This window comes from Perna viridis, chromosome 4 (genome assembly GCF_037379345.1).
Source record: "Perna viridis isolate PV_CMFRI_1.1 ecotype Kerala chromosome 4, ASM3737934v1, whole genome shotgun sequence".
NCBI classification, from domain to species: Eukaryota; Metazoa; Mollusca; class Bivalvia; order Mytilida; family Mytilidae; genus Perna; species Perna viridis.
In genome coordinates, this window is record NC_142448.1 from 1,723,466 (window position 1) to 1,744,853 (window position 21,388).

A 21,388-nucleotide genomic window follows, 5' to 3' on the forward strand; every position below is an offset into this window, starting at 1 on the left:
TATCATTTAACCCGTTCTATCCTGGATCACTCGAGGTATGTCAACCAACCCGTCATAAAACCAGTTTTTTGTTGGATCAACTGAGGTATTCAAACAGTAAATTTGAGTTCAAATACAAATTCATGTAGTAGTTACCCGACAGTTTTTTTTTAAATTTTTTTCTTCAGAAAGTACCGGACAGAAAGGTATTACAGTTTGCACCCACGGTATACCATGAAGCTCAAGGAATGTTACTGATGTTGGAGAAATATAATTGGACACACTTTACCATCGTGACATCAACAAAAACAAATTATTTTGATTTTATTGGATCTGTTGAAAAGTTTGTCAAAGAGAGAAATGCAGAAATAGTTATACCACCAAGGGCTGAGTAAGTAAACATGTGCGTAATTATATATACATATAATTCCAATCTAATTAGCATTTACCTTTTTTCGTGCTTTATGATTGGTTGTTCACCTATTACGATCTCAGCGATGTTTGTTTTACAACAGTGTAAATTCCATGCACAAATCGTTAACAACTTGGCTACCGTCGCTTCGACAATAGATGGAGCCGTTCAAAGTCTTAAAATGGTATTATCTGCTTTATTATTTTCATATTCACTTTTCGGCATAGTATATTAAAAACAATTTTGAAAAGATTTAGTTATCCGTAGCCCGTAAATACTTTGAGTATTGAAATTGACAACCATGTCATGTTGTCGGTTGAATGCCAGAATTTATGGATGCGTAAAATCTGACCATTCACTCACAAACCAGACAAAATGTTTCGTGAGTGAATAGTCCGATTTTACACATCAATAAATTGGAAAACACAGTGTTTAAGCCTATAATATCAAGTAAGAATTTGTGTAGCTCGGGTACCTGAATTTTATCAGTATCCTCATGTCTCTCAGTAAGTCTTATTGTCTTATTACTTTGTATAGAAGAGTAATTAAAGTAACCAAGAATCGAGCGGTGATCAAAAACTTATTCCAAAGATAATGACCAGACAGGCAAAAAGGATACACACAGCAAAGATTACGAGGCAACCAAAATAACAGCTACAAAGAGACAAAAGTAAATGAGCAACCCTAACTCCTATAAAAACTAGGAACATGGATCAGGTGCACCAGTTGAGTAAGCGCCCTGTGCTTTTCTAGAAACACCCGCCGATTTGCTTATAAAATGTCACGTCCAGGTAGACAAAAGAGGAAAAGAAAATTATGACACAGTGAGCAAATCGGTTCTCATGGTGAGGATGAATACACCATAACGATCCATGGAACTGTTGTAGTGACGCCTTAAAGCTGGTAGCAACATAACCCTGTTCCAGAAGCCTAATTGTAACAAGTTTAGCACGATACAAAAAGGCCGCCTTGTTTCGGTAAGTTCTGGCATAACGAATTAGTTATGATATGAAAACATATGCAGGTGCTGAAGGGATGTTACTACAAAATGAAAAGTCACCGCGTTTGTCGTATAGTTTGGTCAAAAGTTTTCCTTTTTCATCGATCTCTAAGTGTGGGACAAGATACGAGGCTGACTTCATAGAGTCTGTTGTATCCATTATCTCAAGTTCTTTGGGATAGATGTGATGTATAAAATCCTCGAAACTAAGATTGTTTTATCACGTATCGGGGTATGTGATCAAAGCGCTCTTGGGTTCGTGCCAGAGTTATATATCTGGATACAGCGACGGCACTGTAATGTAGCGTGTGACAAAATGAAAACTACCGTTGCACAATACCAGTGATACATTGAATACCTTAGACCGACCGACGCACGAAATTTCACGAGATGGACCACGGACACCAAGGATGCTTAATCTAGCCATATACTATGCAGTTATCCTATGTATTTCCTTGACTAGCACAGCCCGCAAAACAAAAATACGGTTTTATCAGCAATGGATCAATACTGAACTGAATTATTTAAGCAGAGGTAGCGATGTTTAGTCAGATACTGATGTGTGATAGTTTTTGTAGTCAATGCAAGCAGAGGTCACTTACTGTAAATGACCGCTGCACTGATAAAGGTAGGGCTTGATGCCACGGCTTAGACGTGACCAATGCGTCTTCAGCAATGGTATAATGAGTTGTCTTATTTCTTGTTCCTTACACAGTAACACTTCAATAATTCTTATTCAGAATTATATACTGTAATTCCTTTTTCAGAATTACCCTGCAATTCTAACCTAAACTACATGTACGTACTTCAAATATCTAGCTTCTTTTTTCAACTGTTTTCGATGATTAATTACAGACTGACTGACTGATAAATGATGATTGGGGGTTTTTAACGGTCTTGACTATACTTACGGATCTCGCACGACTGCCCCTTTCGGAGATACTGTTAGTAATGCCATTTAGTAGTAGAAGGTAGCGGAGCCCAGCCTTCGGGATACCTGACCGAAGAACTCAGTCAGAGTATGCCCTACTAGCGGCTGGGCTGCAGTGTTGACGCTCTGGCCTACCCCCAGACCCCACGTGGGTCCGAGAGCGTTTATCCACTCTATCTGGGAGTACGTCAACGTGTAAAGTGAAATAACTGACTGATAAACAAAATTTACTGTTTATATACCCAAAATAATCTCGAACAAAAAGTATAATCTCTAAACCAATGACATGATTTGTCCCACTTTATGTCACAACATATCAATTGTCGTACCTGGAGAACACTTCGCTTTTTTCAACTGCAATAAAGTTTAAAATTTGGTATTCTTTGAAATCAAAGTTCCGAATGATTAACCTCATGACATGTTAGTAGACACCATGACCATTGATTTCCTTTGCTTATTCAGCAGTGTTTCTGAAGAAAACTGTTGCTTGTACATCAACATCTCTTTCTTCAGTAGTACATATATCAACAAAATACTGTTGCTTATTCAGCGGTACATACAAGCTATGGTCATTAAATTGTCTAAAACTTGCATGGCTTCCATTCAACCAAGATAACATAACGAAAGAGTAATCAAGGGAACCAAGGTTATAGGGTAATCAAAAGAATGCAATCCAGGGACAAAGACCAGACATGGAAAACAGACATACACAACAAAGAACATAAAGTAACTAAAATCATACATACAAAGTAACGAAAGCAAATGAGCAAAACTCTGACTCCACTAAAAACTGGGAGCATGGACCAGGTGCACCGGTAGGGTAAGCGTCCTCTGCTTTTCTAGGAACACCCGCCGAGTTGCTCATAAAAAGTCAAGTCCGGGGTAGACAAAGGAAAACTATGACCCGTTGAATAAATCAGTTTTCATGGTGCAGATAGATACACCATAACGATCCACGAGACAGACAGAAAATGATCTTTGTTCCAATGGAAGATAAATGAATCTACTAATACACGGACCTCGGTTTAACGTCTCATCCGAAAGACACTCATACTATACATATATTATGACAAGCAAAAACAAATAACGAATTCTGTAAAATAAAACAAACAAAATATAGCAACACTAAGAGGTAACAACTGTATATACATTAACTATCCTAGATAAATGTATATGTTTTACAAAGTTTAACCTTAAACACTGTAACGCAGTCATGGAATCAATACTTCACAAAATCATGGAATCAATACTTCACAAAATCATGCAGCCACTTCAGTTGCTCAGTTAACGTACGCCGTATCTTGTGGTTCACTCTCTAAATCCCTTATAGAGTCGATATCATTTGAAAATTGCTCAATCGGAAAGTCGACTCCATTGCAGTTCCAAAACCCATTTGTTGTGGTATTTTCTTGATATAATCTGGAAGCCCTTACATAATCATAATGTCAACTTATGTAATAACCTCTCGACCTAGCATCATGCGGTAAGGTGTGCTGCCGGTTGTTTCATGGGACATTATAACAGTTATGATATCCCAGTTCGAATGTTGTTTATCTAAATAAGTGTTCAGTCTTTTGGCTACTGTACCATTGAATCCCTCGATCATTCCGTCTAACGTTGGTATGATAGTATTGACGTTCACTTTTGCTTCCCATTCAGGTTCGAATCCACACTGCTAAGCGGATCTGCGTTTCGACGTTGACTTCCAGCTCTTATGTTTAATATCCATATCATACGAGGTCAAGACTTCGAGAAAGCGCCAATTGACCCTCAGCGTTTTTAAAGTTTATTAACCACTTCAAGGAGCTGTGTTCCGTCCTAATCAGAATTCTCCCACCATAAAGGAAGTGTCGGAAATGTTAAACAAAGTGAAAGACTGCAGGCAACTCTTTTCTAGTAACGCTCGCTTTTTGAGAGAACTCTACTGCTATATGCAATATCCTTCCTTTCCATCAATTTCTTGTGACAGAAAAGCTTCGATAAAGCCCTGGCTTGATCATTGTCTAGAACAAAGGCTTGCCAAGTCTAGATGACAAAGAATTGATGCTTCTATGAGTTTTGATTTCAATATTTCGAAAGCATGCTGGCAGTTTTTGGTCCAAAAATTAATTGACACATTTTAGGTTTTAATTTAGGACCCGCTTCCTTTAAACGGTTGATTACTTGTTCCAGGTTGTCTAGCATTTCCTCAAAACTTCTTCCTATGACAATAATGTCATCTAGATATACTGAGCAAATACTCAATTGAAATCCAGCCATGACTTTCTCCATAAGGAGTTCAAACGTGGCGGGTGCACAAGCTAATCCAAATGGCATTTTCCGGAACTGAAATAATCCCCTGCGAGTTTCAAAAGCCGTTTTTGGTCTGTCATTTCCCTACACTTCCATCTGCCAATACCCTGAGCAAGAATCCAAAACAATGTATGTCCACTCGTTTATGCATGGCAGTGAATACGTGTCATTCACTGTTAGATCATTTAACCGGCGATAATCAACGCAAAAACGAGTCGACTCATCTTTCTTTCGTACCAAAACCATTCCAGAGAACCAAGTCGGTGCAAGTTCGACGACACCGAGTTGTAGCGTCATCAAAGTGACGATCGACTTCTTCGCGCATAGCTACGGGTGTCCTTTGCGGTAGTTGCTTCACCGGCTGATTAGACCCAGTGTCGATTTTATACTGCACAATAATAGTGCAACCTAAATCCTTGTCAAAAAGAGCCAATACAGTTTCATGCCTCCTCAAGCACAGCACAACTCTTTCCTTTCCCAACGAGTAGAAGAGCACAATTTGTTCCCATTGGAATACCGCCCGTCTGTTGAAAAACAGGTCCACGACACTGGACAAATATGTTGTCAGTAAAAAATTCCAGCATTTTGATAACATCTTCGTTGTATTTGGTGGATGATTTGGAATGGTTTTTACAAAGTATGGAGAATCTCTATAAAAAAACTTCGTTTTAGATGTGTTTCATCTTTTTTTTTACAGTACCAACGATTTATAATGCTTTTGATTCGGTATTCCAACTGGTTATTGGGAAGAATAATATAAAGGTTTGAAAAATCAAAGGTCTTGATGGTATTATATTCCGTTAATAATCTAGCATTGAGTGTTTCTAGGAAAATCAGAAATTCATACATTTTTTTTAGTATGAAAATTTTGGAGACGGTAGTCTTTGACATTGGGGATGAAGACGACGACGACATTATCAGAGAAATGTTTAGATCATACTTACGACGAAAAGCACCAAAGGAAAACAGGATATTCTTACTACACACACAGTAAGTCAATGACGGCATAAAATACGAATGTCACAATTTTATCAAAAAAGCTTCTTTTCCAACTTAAAATGATATTACCTTTTACATATTAATTCCAAAATGTTTAAATTAACTTAATTTATGGGCTCTTTCTTTCAAATAGTAGTACATTCAAGAAATGAAAACAAAACATTCATCAACTGGTCTCCACATTTTAAAACGTTTCTTACAAATGGCATGGCATAACAGAAACTAATACGTTTACTCTTTTCTCAGTAAAACTGATATGATAGATATAGCTACATTACCTACTTTATCTATGACACGCCCTACAGAAGCAACTTCTATTTAAGATCTAAGTATGCCAAGGCAATACTAGAAGCGGCGACACTTGAAGGTTTAACACGAAAAGAATACCAGTGGATTCTGACATCTTCAGCCTCGGGTTTGGTCCAAGGGATTGCTCACAGATCGTATCCTGTCGGTGTAGTTGGTAAATATATGAATATTGTTGTTTGTTGTTAAGAAAAAGGGAAAAAACAAAAATATTTCCTCCATCTCATCTATCCTAAAGTCCCCCCATTTCATCTACCCTAAAGTCTCTCAATCTCATCTACCCTTAAGCCCGTACATCGAATTTACCCTAAAATCCCTACATCTCATCTACCCTTAAGTCCATCCACCTCATCCACCCTTAAGTCCTCAATCTCATCTATCCTAAAGTTCCTTCATCTCATCTACCCTTAAGTCCCTCAACCCCATCTACCCTAACGTCCCTACATTGCATCTACTCTTAAGTCCCTACAACACAACTATCTTAAAGTCCCTCCATCTCATTTACCCTAAAGTATATCCATGTCATCTATCATATAGTCCCTACATCTCATCGATCCTAAAGTCCCTACATATCATCTACCCTAAAGTCCCTCCATCTCATCTACCCTAAAGTCCCTCCATCTCATCTACCCTTAAATATCATCCATCTCATCTATCCTAAAATTCCTTCATTTCATCTATCCTAAAGTCCCTACATCTCATCTACCCATAAGCCCTTCCATCCCTCTTATCTACCCTAAATTTTTTCCGTCTCATCTATCCTCAAGTCCCTACATCTCATCTATCCAAAAGTCTCCATCTCATTTATCCTAAAGTACATCCATCTCATCTATCCTAAAGTTCCTCCATCTCATCTATCCTAAAGTCCCTACATCTCATCTACTCATAAGCCCTGCTATCCCTCTTATCTACCCTAAATTTTCTCCGTCTCATCTATCCTCAAGTCCCTACATCTCATCTATCCAAAAGTCTCCATTTCATTTATCCTAAAGTACATCCATCTCATCTATCCTAAAGTTCCTCCATCTCATCTATCCTTAAGTCCCTCCATCTCATCTATCCTAAAGTACATCCATCTCATCTATCCTAAAGTACATCCATCTCATCAACCTTAAATAACATCCATCTCATCTGTTCTAAAGTCCCTACATCTCAACTACCCAAAAGCCCCTTCATCTCATCTACCCCAAAGTCCCTACATTTCATCTTTCCTGAAGTCCCTACATCTCATCTATCCTAAAGTACATCCATCTCATCTACTCAAAAGCCCTTCCATCCAACTTATCTACCCTAAATTCCCTCCATCTCATCTACCCTCAAGTCCTTACATCTCATCTACTCTTAAGTCCCTATATCTCATCTACTCTAAAGTCCCTACATCTCATCTATCCTAAGGAGACGTTAAAGACATGCGCGAGTCAATACGACATGACTGACCGATATGAAGTACCTGCTACTCAGGTTGTTTGGTTTGCACCACATGACTGAGATTATTTATTCATTGACCGAAAAAATATAACAGTCATTCCTTATACATATATGTATATATACGTCATACTGACCTGACATTTTAGGGTTCACCTACAGTGCCAGTAGTAGTGATGAATCAGCTGTAATTAAGGATGCATTGGTTAGTGCCGGAACAGTTTGGACTAGAACAATGATGCTGTTATCTAGAAAGAAAGTGCAACTCTTCCCTAATTATAGTAGTCCGGACAGGTGGAGCTATGGTGCAGAATTATATCAGTAAGACCGGATAAATCAGACACATTTATATGGAAAACATACATGTAGAAATAAAAAAAATCTTAAATGTAGAAATAAAGATAAGATACAAATTTTGCTAAAATTCGCTACTAATTCTTAATGTCACGTATAATGTTGGATGATAATAATTAAGTATATCTTCATTGTATATAAGATACATACAAATTTACATTAAATATTGTGTCATGGAGTTAACCGATGATTTCTGAAATCTGTTGAACTTTTAGAGGTAAAGTGTACGACTTATTTCCACGACAGACCGTTTAGCTATTATTTCTTGTATAAGGCAGATGCAGAAAACTGTAGTAAAAACAGAAAACCCAGTAGAATTCACAGACAATGGCATGAATAAGTATACTTCACTGCAAATCATTAACTGTCAGGAGCAAAGCGATAGTCGGGGACGATCAACAAAGAAATGGATAACAGTAAGTCTTCCTCAGAATCAGATGAACAAATCTTGTATATATATATATATGTCTTTGACCAAAACGTTCCCAGTCCTAGACGTCTACTGTTTTTCATTTGTCATTGTCATGTGACATTTCGCTTTTATAATTGGTAACAGAGGAATAACAGTTACCATTGTTAATGAATCCCCCTAGAGTCTCTAGTATTTGCTACTGATAGTAAAAATGTTACCTTATTATTTGGGTTGTTATAACGTAAAATTAGAAATCATACCTTACTTATATTTTAGGATTTTCTTATTTCTTCCACCTATACGGTAAAATTTTGTAATTTTATTAGGCTTGAAAACTAACTTGCAACATTATAAGAGGCCATTTAAACCTGAAGTTGGATACTTGAATATGAATGTATCTATTATACAGATTTCCGAGTTTATAGTTTTCATAGGTTTCCTTTCCTCGTTTGTCTACCCCGGACTGGACTTTTTATGAGCAATTCGGCGGGTGTTTCTAGAAAAGCGGAGGACGCTTACCCTACCGGTGCACCTGATCCATGCTCCCAGTTTTTAGTGGAGTCCGAGTTACTCATTTACTTTTGTTACTTTGTATGTATGATTATTTTAGTTACTTTATGTTCTTTGTTGTGTATGTCTGTTTTCCATGTCTGGTCTTTGTCCCTGGATTACATTCTTTTGATTACCGCTATAACCTTGGTTCCCTTGATTACTCTTTTAAATATAATTTAGGTAGGTAAATTGGCTCCTAGACGAGAGGGCTATAACGTAGAAACTCAAATAGAATTGCAAGGAATATCATGGCCGGGTAACGAGCCATTTCCTCCTCTGGGACGTCCAGCAAGACGATTCTTTAAGATAGCCACTCTTGCCGAAGCCCCGTATGTTATGTACAGATCTAGAGATAACCAAACAGGCGTGTGTAACTACCCCGCTGTCGACTGTAGAATCATCTACAATGCTACTGAACAGTGAGTCTATAAATACATTTCTATACATGGTTTCTACAAGTGCATTAAAAGCTAAATTATTCATATGCTACAGCTTTATACCTTACGTTCGTGTTAAGAGCATTTGTTGTAAACTTATTTTTGTTTTCCACACAACAAATCATAGATATATGAATATTATACGATGCTGTTCCAATGATGGTTGTTACTACCTAAGCCTTGAATCTGTAGAGTTGGTCTATTCATCGTTTCTTAAATTGTATATATGATTGCCATGATAATTTAAGATGTATAATCGCGTTGGTTTTCCTTTATGTTTTGTTTTATTGTGTACCTTATACTAATTGTATATAGATGTATAGTAATGGTATATGGTTAAAATGATCATTTAGTAGCCTTAGAGGTCTGTAAAGCTTGTGTTGCTTCTCGAAAATCGTCTGTGAGCAACTGTAGCATCAGACAAAAAAATTGCGTAATTTGCAAAGGTAAAATAATTTAAACTTACTAATATATGTACGCTATATATCGCTTGTATAACAACTAAATCTTAAATCAAAATACGGAATGTATTACAGTGGGAATGATACAACGTTACAAAATGGAACTGTTAAGATGTGTTGTACTGGATTAAGTATTGACCTACTAAGGACATTCAGTGACAAGATGAAATTTGACTTTGATCTCTTTGAAGTTCCAGATAAAGCTTTTGGTATACAAGATAAGGTAACACCAATAATTGAACGGTTTAGAACGGTTTTGACGCTGATAAGTTTGTGTTAGTTCTCCAATGAACAATATTTGACACTTATAATAAAAGACAGGTTTATGACCGTTTTAAAAAAAGGTTAGTTTCGAAAAGTACGAGACAAGCACGGTTTCTGACCGCAGCAAACCATAGGGTTAGAATAGATCCAAGTTGTTAATGCTTACATGTAGTCTATCAATTTATATATTACACCGGCAATATTTTCATTTTCGTTATTTCCCTCAAAACATGATGGTTGTTTGGTTGCTGGTCCTATTAGTTAGCTTCAGTAAGAGTATACATTACTAGTAGTTTCCTTTTTTATTCAAGAAGTAATCAAGGGAAACAAGATTATAGCAGTAATTAAAAGAATGTGATCCAGGGACAAAGACCAGACATGGAAAACAGACATACACAACAAAGAACATAAAGTAACTAAATAAAATCATACATTCAAAGTAACAAAAGCAAATGAGCAACTAGGACTCCACTAAAACTGGGAGCATGGACCAGCTGCACCGGTAGGATAAGCGTCCTCTGCTTTTCTAGAAACACCCGCCGAATTGCTCATAAAAAGTCAAGTCCGGGATAGTCGAAAAGGAGAGGAAAACTATGACACATTGAACAAATCAGTTTTCATAGCGCAGATGGATACCCTGTAACGATCCACGAGTTCATGATGACGACCATTAAACTTTTGTAGTGATGACTTCAATCTTCAAACGATGGCAAACTATGTTCAACATTTATTAATATCTCGTTTCTTTGTTTCAATAGAGAACTGTCAGATACATTAGAGTGTAGGTACAATATAATTGCCTGTATTGAACATAACATTGTATAATATGCTTCCTGTAGATAACTGGTGAATGGAGTGGCTTAATTAAGTTCTTGAAGGAAGGTAAATCTGACATGGTAATGACGTCACTACAGATCACGCCAAGTAGAAGTAAAGCCATTAACTTTTCCATGCCTTACCTAGAGACTGGTACCACTATTGTTGTATCTCTGACAAAAGGAGCCATATCAGCTACTGCAGTTCTAGGTCAGCATCGATAGATCATGAACATACACAGAACATTACTGTCTCAACAGTCAGCTTAACGACAGCACAATCCTCGGTTTTCAAACTATATATTATATCATTACCTAATTATAAGGTTTTATCTTGTTTATTAAATATACACATATTTTTCTCTATTTTCAAAATTTATTCAGGACAGGGCGATCTATTGCACTGTCGATATACTATTGCACGGTGCAATAGTCTCCTTGAGGAGTCTATTGCACTGACCCCATAATGACCTTTATCTAAGCCTTTTGATTGGTTGAACTTTTTTAAGCGCTTCATTGAATTGGAGTTTACACACAAAATAACTCCTGTGTAAAAACGTAGATGTGATTCTCGTCTGCCAATTCGTCAACATGGAGCGGTCAATTTCCTATTCCTGGTCGAATGGTTGTCTCTTTGACATATTCCCCATTTCCATTCTTTATTATATCTCATTGACAAATTAGGTAATAAAACAGTTATTAAATGGGTTGGATGCAATAGACCAGAACACTTGATCATTCTCATTACCTCAGGACAAATGTTCTGGTCTATTGCATCCAACCCATTTAATAACTGTATACTATTACTAATTTTGTTTCTGAAAAATATAACATCGGTATAAACATATAGTTGAAGGTATGCAATATAGTAATATTAAGGGTCGGGTGTATACCTTGCACATGGTAACTAAGAAAGTTTCATGTCATTAGCAACCACCTTAATCTATAAAAGACACCAACTTTTGTATAAATACATTTATTAAATACATGTTTTGACGACTGTAGCATTGCCTAGCGCAGCCAAGTGCTACATATGATAATTATATGTTACTTGAAATATGACTTTCATATGATTCTCGTTTGTAAATATTGGCTAACTAACATATGATTGTCATGTGTAAACTGAAACATAAATTAATTATATCACACTCGATTCATACATGTATGATAATCACTTATTGCACTTAAATGATTGTAATGTGTGGCACCTTACGGTGAATAAAGCGTTACTTGATATTTTTTTTAGTTGAACAGTCATATTATCGCTCCTAAAAGTTACCACCTTAAAAGATCAATGAGGTTTTTATCAATGTTCAATATTGATTTTTTTTAAATACTGCCTAGAACCATACGTTCATTTCATGTTTGTTTTTAATTTCCTTTATTGCATTGTCAGTACTTGATCCTCTTTCAAATCAAGTGAAAACATCTCTATAATCATAGAAGAAATGCAAGTATGATATATTCGTTCGGTCTCCAACATGAAAGCTTGTCTTTGTCCAAGGCTTTTATTTTATAATTACATGAATCTGCTGGCTAATTTCCTTATTCATTTTTAATTTTGTTTCAGAACCTTACGATTACCCCGCCTGGTGTCTTATCCTCGTGTTTAGTGTCCATTCCATAGGAGCATCAATCTTTATATTTGAGTGGCTTAGTCCTGCGGGACTAAATCAAGGGACTACTCCAATGCGAGGTAACTAAGAGGTAAAGGTCAGACAAACCACAAATCACCTGTTAATTCTTTAGTGTTGAATACTTGTCGACATTAAACAAATTTCAACGATTTAACAATTTTATAAAACAAAACAAACAAACAAACAAAAACAGCCAGTAAAACACAGAGCTGTGATTATTTTCGTTACAAATTGAACCATAGTCATAAAGTGTAGCATATATGATGCATTACTTTATAGATGCTAAACTTAAAAAAAATAATAAAAGAACAGCGGATCATGTGCCAGTCTAAACTTGTCTGTATGTCTATAAGTTAATTATTGTACAACATTTGCATATTAAGTTTTTTATCCGGATCCGTAGGGAATAAGTGTATAAGATCGACTCCAAAAATCTGGAAGTATAAATTTTATCAAAATATAATTTGACTTGTAGATGTGAGAGTGTTTACACGATGGGGCGCCAAACATTTTTGAAGTCCCCTCGTCGCATTGCCGACGGGAACAAAAAACTTAAACGAGAATCGAGACAATAAAAAAATCACTGCAACAGTAGTGAAATTTACTATAATGACCAGTTATTTCATAAACCCAATGAAAATTGATTTCATACGTATCTTAATCAAACAGTATGCGATTTCTTTTTCAGAACACAAATTTTCCTTGTTTAGATCGTTCTGGTTGATTTGGGCTATGCTCTTTGGTGCTGCTGTATCGACAGACAATCCACGCGGTGTTTCTAGTCGTTTCCTCGGCAACGTATGGGCTTTGTTTGCGCTTGTATTTCTTGCCAGTTATACTGCCAACCTTGCCGCTTTTATGATAACGAAGGAGACGTTTTATGATTTGTCAGGGATTCAAGATTGGAGGGTAATTTTAAATTACATATATATTGAGATTTAAACCGAGTAATAAGTTCCAGGGAAAAAATCAATTGATGAATAAAATTTAAAAACGAAACAAAACAAAAAACAGATTAAGACTAAGTCGTACTATGTAAATATGATAGTAAAATGCAAGTTGGTATTTATCGAAGACAAAAAGAAAAATACACGACGTTGATCAGAAAATTTATCTACTAATATATGTTACTTGTTTTGTATTTTGAGTCTAAAAATGCAAGAAAATAAAAACTTTTATAATTTTTCGGAAAAAAAATATGATATGAAATTATGTTACATGTATCAGAAAAATGCAAAATAAATATGCACATTATCAGTGTGTAAATCATTTTGAGAGAATGGGGGAAATTTTAGTGAACAACTTTATTTTATTATTCCCCAACGTTTTTCGGTAGATCTACAGTGATCGCTGCCCGTTATCCGTTCACCACTTTGTCGCTATTGTTGTCTCTGCAACTACTTTTCAGTCACTTGATTTTTTTAAAAATGCTGTATGTAGGCGTATCATATCGTGATATTTGATATTCGATTTAAAACTGCGCATGGAATGACATTAACTTCGTGTTTGTCCATTGTATGGTCACTGGGGTGGGGAGCCAGGGTATTCTTTTATGGACTTTCCTTTCTTTCATTTTTTTAATTCAATGGTAAAAATTAAGGATCAGTAAACTTGAGGTTATTTCCATTATTCTTTTCTTAGTTGACTAATCCTTTATCACATAAACCACGTCCGTTTAAATTTGCCACGGTGCCAAATGGTAGTACAGAAGAAAATCTAAGAGAAACAAGACCTTCAATGTATAAATACATGCAACAGTTCAACAAACACTCAGTAAAGGAAGCCATAGCCGCTCTAAAAGCACAGTAAGTATATCGTAAGTCGGTTCTTGTAGGAGGTGCCATAGGTAACATACTTCTGTATATTAAAAGGGTAATTTATGGACTGTTGATGGCTTGATAAACGGTGATTGTATTCTAAATCTCATTAAAATTCTTTGCATCATATCAAATGTTGAATAAAAGAATGTCATTTTCGGGTAAATAAATGCTTGATCTATGATGCTTCTCCCCCATTTTACATATTGCATCATATTCAATGTTGACTAAATACATGTCGTTTTCAGGGAAATAAATGCTTTTATCTATGATGCTACTCCTCTGTACTACCAAGTAGGGATAGACCCCCAGTGTAACCTAAGGACTGTTGGTCAGGCCTATGCCATGACGGGGTATGGAGTAGGATTCCCTCCAGATGTAGACCAAGATCTTGTGAAAGAAGTTGACAAAATTATACTTGAACTTCAAGAAGAAGGTAATCGTTTGAAAAATGTGATGTTTATATTTAGCGTTTTTCAAAATGTTCAACAAATTTACAGTCATGTCACTCGGTTGAGGTTTTATAATTAGTAAGACGCTCCGTAAACAACTATTGTGTATTTTAAAATCAACAAAAATGAAAAAAAAATTTATAAATATTAACTACTGTTTTATATGAAGAATATGAATAAATCATTTTTCTCTCATTGTTCCCTGCCCTTGGCAGCTGTAAACCACTAGTCCACGCCGAAGCATGGGGATTATTGTCTCCAGAAAATACCGATAAGTGCCGGTCTAAGTTACTATTTTTTTTTTCTAGTTTGCTTTCTACATGTAACTACAGAATGTTGTTTTTCCTTAGGGAAGTCCTCTGTTTCCTTGTACTACTTTTTTCTTACATAATATACGACTTATCATTTGTTCATCTTTTTTTATAGTTGGACACAGTAAACTTGAAATATTGGACACAAAATTCGGCAAGCTATCGAATTGTTGAATGTACCAAAATTAGGAACGGTGGTTGAATTTCGTGATCAATCTTCATTAAATGTAAATTGGTTATGCAATATGTGCGGTAATGACTTTACAGTGACGAAAAGCTGTCACCGAAGTAAAATTTAATCTAAAAATCACACATTAATATCTATAATGGCTGAAGTAATTTCTCAGTGTCTCAACTATAAAACGCACTTCGAATCGTATGTGACAATTGGAAATTGAAAAATAAATTAATATTCTAACGCTTTTAAAATGGTTTTTCTCTTGAAGCTTTCATTCATTTATTTTTATAGCAGGCATATAGCTTTCATTCATTTATTTTTATAGCAGGCATATATATGCCTGCTATAAAAATAAATGAATGAAAGCTTCAAGAGAAAAACCATTTTAAAAGCGTTAGAAAAATGTATCTGTAAATTTCACTTGTTTTTAGAAAATCGTTGCACTGTTCGAAAATTAAAGGAGTCTTAAACATTTGCAGTCAATGGAAAAAAAAGGTCTACACATTACATTTGTATGAGCTGATGTAGCAACATAATTATGTAATATTCAAAAACATCTAGTTTATCGTTTTAAAAAATACCGGTCTCTTAGAGATAGTAAATATACTAATGACAAAGGTCAATTAACACATTATCGTAAAATACGTAACAAATGGATTTTTGTCTCAACGAGGTATAAAAAGTAGCCAAAAAATACAAAAATGCTTCAGTTTATTTTTTGGGCGACAAAAATGTTTGTAAGTATGAGGTTACCTGAAAATTATATTTTGGTTGATGAGTGGGGGGAGTGCAAAAGGGGAGGGGGGTCTCAGCCCACGTACTATAATATAGAAAATCAAATAATCTCCAAATATTAAATTCCCGAAATAACCCTTTCCATTGTGTTTCTGAGAACATATCACGTGTACCGCTAAAATACGCTTAAAGCATTCGTGTGACGTTTCTCCTAGGTGGACAGGAGACATGTCCATAATGTAATATTTAAGTAAAAAAATATGTATCCATGTAACCAAGCTACATTTTTGGCTGCATTCGACGGATGTATTTTAATCCGTGTCCAGGTCTACAAAATACCATAGCGAACATTCAGATTGCTCATCAGATTTATCTAGTTTACACGATTTACTTTCCAACTCGGTTTCATTTTTACATTTTTACATTTGAACGTCCAAAGTCTAATACCATAATTAGACTTAGCTACAGCAGAATTTAGCGAGTTTGTTATACTTTCCTTTACTGAAACTTGGTTAAACGACACAATTACACCTGGCTCGATCGAGCTCCTCAAATACCAAAAACCATTTCGAAAATATAGGGCTGGTGATAAAAAAGGGGGAGGGGTAGTTGTTTATGTTCATGATAATATTTATGCCATTAGACGTACTGACCTAGAAGTGCCGGAAGTTGAAGCACTGTGGATTCAGTTAAAAACTTGTCGCAAAAAGTTCCTTTATGGTACTTTTTACGTACCACCTAACAGTAGCATTGAATGTGGGTCTAAAGTTGAACGCTCTATTGAGTCAACAGTGAACGATGCAAACTGCGATCATATTATTATTACTGATGATTTTAATGATAACCAACAAAATGTGAACTCTAAGGTAAAACAATTCTGTATGTCATATAGTTTGGAGCAGACGATCGATGAGCCAACAAATTTCACCGAGCATTCGTTGTCTATGATTGATTTGATAATAACCAGTAGTTCATATTTAGTACAATATACTGGAGTTTTGCTCCCTTTATTAAATCAGATAAGATACCACTGTCCTATATTTGGAATTATAAACAGTCCCAAACCACTTAAAAAATCGTTTAAACGTAAAATATGACTGTACGATCGTGGTGATTATTACGCATATAGACGTACATTGTCAAATATTAATTGGAACGATATTTTTGCAAACGGTGATGTAAATTCTATAACTCGCGAAGAGTCGACGCGTATTTTGGATGCGGCCGCCCAGTGTATTCCAAATAGATATGTTACAGTCCGTAAATCGGATCCAAACTGGATGAATAACAACATTCGTAGACTCATACGTAAAAAATGGCGAATTCATTCACAAGCAAGGGGGTCAGATTGGGCAAAATTTAGACATATTCGAAATGAGCTAACTACTCTTATTCATCGCTGTCCAGATGATTATATTGCAAATGTGGTTAGTAAAATTGTAAACTGCAAACCAACGACCAAAAACTGGTGGAAAATCAGTAACCAGATTTCTGGAATGAAGCGATCGAGTGTTGGCATCCCCCTTTGTTAAAAACGATGTGCTTATCTCCGATGATAACGAAAAAGCAAACAAATTCAATCGTTTTGTTTTTGTTTTTGTTTTGTTTTTGTTTTTTGTTTTTTTTGCTTTGCAAACCGTGCTGGATGACTCTGCTCTCAGAGACGGACGTTGAGGATGTCCTGCTCAATTTGAACATCAGTAAGGCTTGCGGACCTGACCTTATAAATCCACGTTTATTGAAAGCTGGTGCCCCAGTTTTAAAAACGCAGTTATGTAGACTCTTTAAATTGTCGTTTACTAATGCAATTTTTCCAACAGATTGGAAAAAGGCAAACGTTACTCCGGTTTTTAAGAACGAAGTTAAAAACTACAGACCGATCTCGCTGTTAAATATTATTTCGAAGTATATGGAAAGGTGCGTCTATAAGTATGTACATAACTTCCTCTTACGTCACAATGTTATAACTGCTCACCAATCTGGATTTACGCGAGGCGATTCGGCTATAAATCAGCTAGTTGATATATCGAATACTTTTGGTAAGGTTTTGGATAGTGGGAAGGAAGCCAGACTAATATTCTGTGACATAAGCAAAGCATTCGATCGCGTATGGCACACTGGTCTTTTATTTAAACTAAGGAACCACGGTATTTCAGGAAAATCGTTTGATTGGTTTAAGAGTTATTTGAGCGGTAGAACTCAACGCGTTTGTTTGAATGGGGGTATCTCCAAATGGACACCCATAAATGCCGGCGGACCGCAAGGTTCGATTTTAGGACCTCTGTTATTTATTATATTTTTAAACGACATCGTTGTAGACATATATGAGACTATTAAGTTTTTTGCTGTCGATACTGGCCTCTTTGTAACCGTCGATTCGTCTGCTATCGCCGCGAATATCTTAAATAATGACCTGGCGAAAATTCACCAGAGGGCAACTAACTACATGTCTGGTAAAATTTTATCCACAGAAAACCGAGACGATGCTTTTTTCGCGCAAGTCTATACGAGTGGTACATCCGGTATTAAAGATGGACGATCACGACATACAGGAAGTGACAAGCCATAAGCATTTGGGTATAACATTTTCAGATAACGGATCGTGGCATAATCACATCGACAATATTGTCATAAAAGCGTTTACCCGTGAAAATGCACTTCGTCGCTTGAAATTAGTTCTTGATAGATTTACACTCAGAAAAAATGTATTTCTTTGTAGTTTGATACCAAACACGGTTTCGGACCTTCATCATCATTTTACTCGACATTCCAACGAAGTACGTACGAGAACCAATATCTATTCTGGTTACTTTTTACCTTCAAGTGTCAAATTATGGAACAACCTGCCTGTCGACATTCGTTAGAAACGTCCAAGAACTATTTTAAAGTTCAGAACGTAAATGCCCAACATACTTCTATATCGGCAGTAGAATCGGTCAGGTGCTCCATGCACGATTACGTATGGATAGTAGTTCTTTGAATGCTCATTTATTTGCGCGAAATCTTGTCGATAGCCCATATTGTACATGCGGTCAATCTGAAACGTCAGCCCATTATGTTCTTCACTGTAACAAGTATGCAGCAATTCGCCAGACATACATATTGTCGTTAGATTTATCAATCCCGTTAACTCCAAAAATTTTGCTTCATGGATAAGATGCTCTAACTTAAGAACAAAATATTTATATATTTACAAATGTGCAAAAGTATATAGTAACAGTAAACGGTTTGTGAACATCTAACTATAACCAATTACCTATTAACGCATTTCATCCCTTTTTTTCTAAATACTTCATTTTCTCCTCGCCACAGATTATATTCTTCAACATGTGAGTGTGCAATAGAACATATGTGCTAACCAAATTTTCATTGTTATAAAGAGACGGACTTGGTATAAGCTATGCTTGTTTCCGAATCCTTGTCTTATTACTATTATGTTTTGTAATTTATTGTAATCAAATCTGAATAAAATATGTTTAAACTAAATTACCATTTTGGTTAATTCATTTTAAGATATTTATCGATACTTTCCTAAATGTACGAATGCGACTGATTTACTGTTTACTGTTTTCTAAACGTTCATATATTGATTCAAGTCAATGCAAAAATAGGATTGATATGGAAATGATGAAAATCTTTGGAAAAATAAGGCCAAAAAGTTTTAACACCGACTTAAAATATTTCAGGTGAACTGGAAAGGCTGCGGAAATTCTGGCTTGCTGGCGCTTGCCATTCAAAAAACAACCAGAAGAGATCTAGTGATGAGTTAGGCATCCTTAACTTCACCAGTGCATTCATCCTACTTGCTGCAGGCATTGTACTTGGTGGGTTACTTCTGATCCTGGAACATATGTACTTCCGATTTGGCCGGAAGTGTTTGCGAGAATATGATAAATGTGGATGTTGTGCTTTGGTTAGCCTGGTATGAATTTCTCTCTTTTTTAAACTCTTATAACAAATGAACCTTTAAACATTTTGGAAATAGATTTTTTATTTTATTTTTTTTTTAAGTTTTCGGATTTTTCGCTAAAAAAGAGTTTACTAGTATACCACTCGTTTAGTACACATTTTGTATGTTTTTCTAACTATTTATTTATTTATTCTTAGAATGATGTCGAGTTTTGTCTTTTCAGAGCATGGGTAAGTCTCTAACATTTGAGCAAACCATCATGGAAGCCATTGATCTTCACAAAAAACACAAGTGTACAGATCCTCTGTGTGAAACCCAGTTGTGGAAAGCTAAGCATGAGTTAGATCTGGCTTTGCTGAAAATTCAGAAACTAAGCAGAGAATTAGGGTAAGCTGAAGTTACTATTAAGTAATGTTAAGCAATGTCAGCGAACATGTTCTATGTTTCTTTAAAAGAGCTTAACTGAAACGGTAAACAGGTTTAGCGTTTTTAAGTTTCTCGATAGACGAAGGTTGGCGCTTCATTAAAATTCCAATTGAACGAAGTTACACTGCTACATAAACAGGACGAGTTATACTTTCATTGTTTGTCAATACACTTACAGTGATTTACACTTAATTAAATTGTTTATGTTCTAACTCATTCAATCTAAAATCTACAAAATATGTTTACCGTTCATGTCATAGGGAGATAACTTGCTTCCTGGATTACGCCTTTAAAAGCATGAATCAACATAGATGACTTACAATACTTGTCTAATTTACACAGGTAAATCTGGTTGCATTGAAACCCCTCTGATTTACACAAGTATATTTGACTGCATTGATCTGATTTGTTGAGTATAAACCGTGATCACAGTAAACACAAAGAAAACTTTGTGAATCAAATTATAAATGGAAGATAACAGCAACAATTAAAGCTAAAAGTAAATACAACGATGATTCCTACAAAGACACGTCCTCTTATAGTCTGAATTATACCCGCCGAAGTTTCTTATACCACTGAAGAAGAGAAAACGTATAGTCTTGAAGTTGCGCAAGTAGACTGTAAGAGCTTTATACATAACGCGGGACTTATAATTACCGGTAATGGATAAAATAAAAGATAAAACATCAATATAATGATAAAGCACGGGAGTACAGTTAAATAAGGAAAGACAAGACGACGTTCTTTATTGGTGTTTCAATTACAATTTTTTTTTTTTTTTTTTTTTTTTGCAGTGCAATAAAACAGGCACCAGCAATCAGATATAGAGCAGACAATAAAGATTCAAAATTAACTGATGAAAATTTGACTTCAAAATCTTCACAAAAAGTGGCAGAAAATTCTAACGGTGAAATGCGACAGCGGCGTAGAGATTCTACTTTGAGAAGATCGCCCAGTTATAACAATGCCATTGTAAGCGGCAACGACTTAAGTAATGGACAAAACGATAAAACTGTTACAACGGACATCAACGGTCCACAAGATCATAAACATGTATTTGGAGAAGGTGAAGTGTAGTAATGACGGAAGACAACGAAGTTTTAACTGCTGGAGGTTTAGAATCTAGATAATGTACATATATATGAGTGATTGTATTGGAATCAAGTTCATGGTGCCTTTATACTCGTGATAAAATGCAATATTCTATGTAATTTATGCTGACAATGTGAACATATCGTTTATTTTTAAATATTTTATAAAATAATGGTAATTATTGCCTAAAA

The 21,388-nt window shown here is 35.6% G+C and overlaps 1 protein-coding gene across 2 annotated transcripts in view; it reads left to right on the top strand.

The window, feature by feature from the left end:
• Positions 1 to 21,388, top strand: part of LOC148618406 (glutamate receptor ionotropic, NMDA 2B-like) — a 38,147-nt gene extending 16,759 nt beyond the window's left edge. The window contains exons 3-17 of one of the 2 annotated variants that reach the window (XM_088577256.1): positions 168 to 370; positions 5,473 to 5,604; positions 5,937 to 6,076; positions 7,494 to 7,665; positions 7,973 to 8,114; positions 8,843 to 9,081; positions 9,636 to 9,783; positions 10,664 to 10,850; positions 12,210 to 12,335; positions 12,965 to 13,185; positions 13,918 to 14,081; positions 14,342 to 14,529; positions 19,456 to 19,691; positions 19,903 to 20,066; positions 20,900 to 21,388. In XM_088577256.1, coding sequence (XP_088433382.1) covers positions 168 to 370; positions 5,473 to 5,604; positions 5,937 to 6,076; positions 7,494 to 7,665; positions 7,973 to 8,114; positions 8,843 to 9,081; positions 9,636 to 9,783; positions 10,664 to 10,850; positions 12,210 to 12,335; positions 12,965 to 13,185; positions 13,918 to 14,081; positions 14,342 to 14,529; positions 19,456 to 19,691; positions 19,903 to 20,066; positions 20,900 to 21,182 — 2,745 coding nt within the window. In that variant the 3' untranslated portion in view covers positions 21,183 to 21,388. Of the gene's footprint in view, positions 1 to 167; positions 371 to 1,287; positions 1,369 to 5,472; positions 5,605 to 5,936; positions 6,077 to 7,493; positions 7,666 to 7,972; positions 8,115 to 8,842; positions 9,082 to 9,635; positions 9,784 to 10,663; positions 10,851 to 12,209; positions 12,336 to 12,964; positions 13,186 to 13,917; positions 14,082 to 14,341; positions 14,530 to 19,455; positions 19,692 to 19,902; positions 20,067 to 20,899 lie in introns of those variants that run through there. The other variant, XM_088577257.1, reaches the window with a different exon arrangement.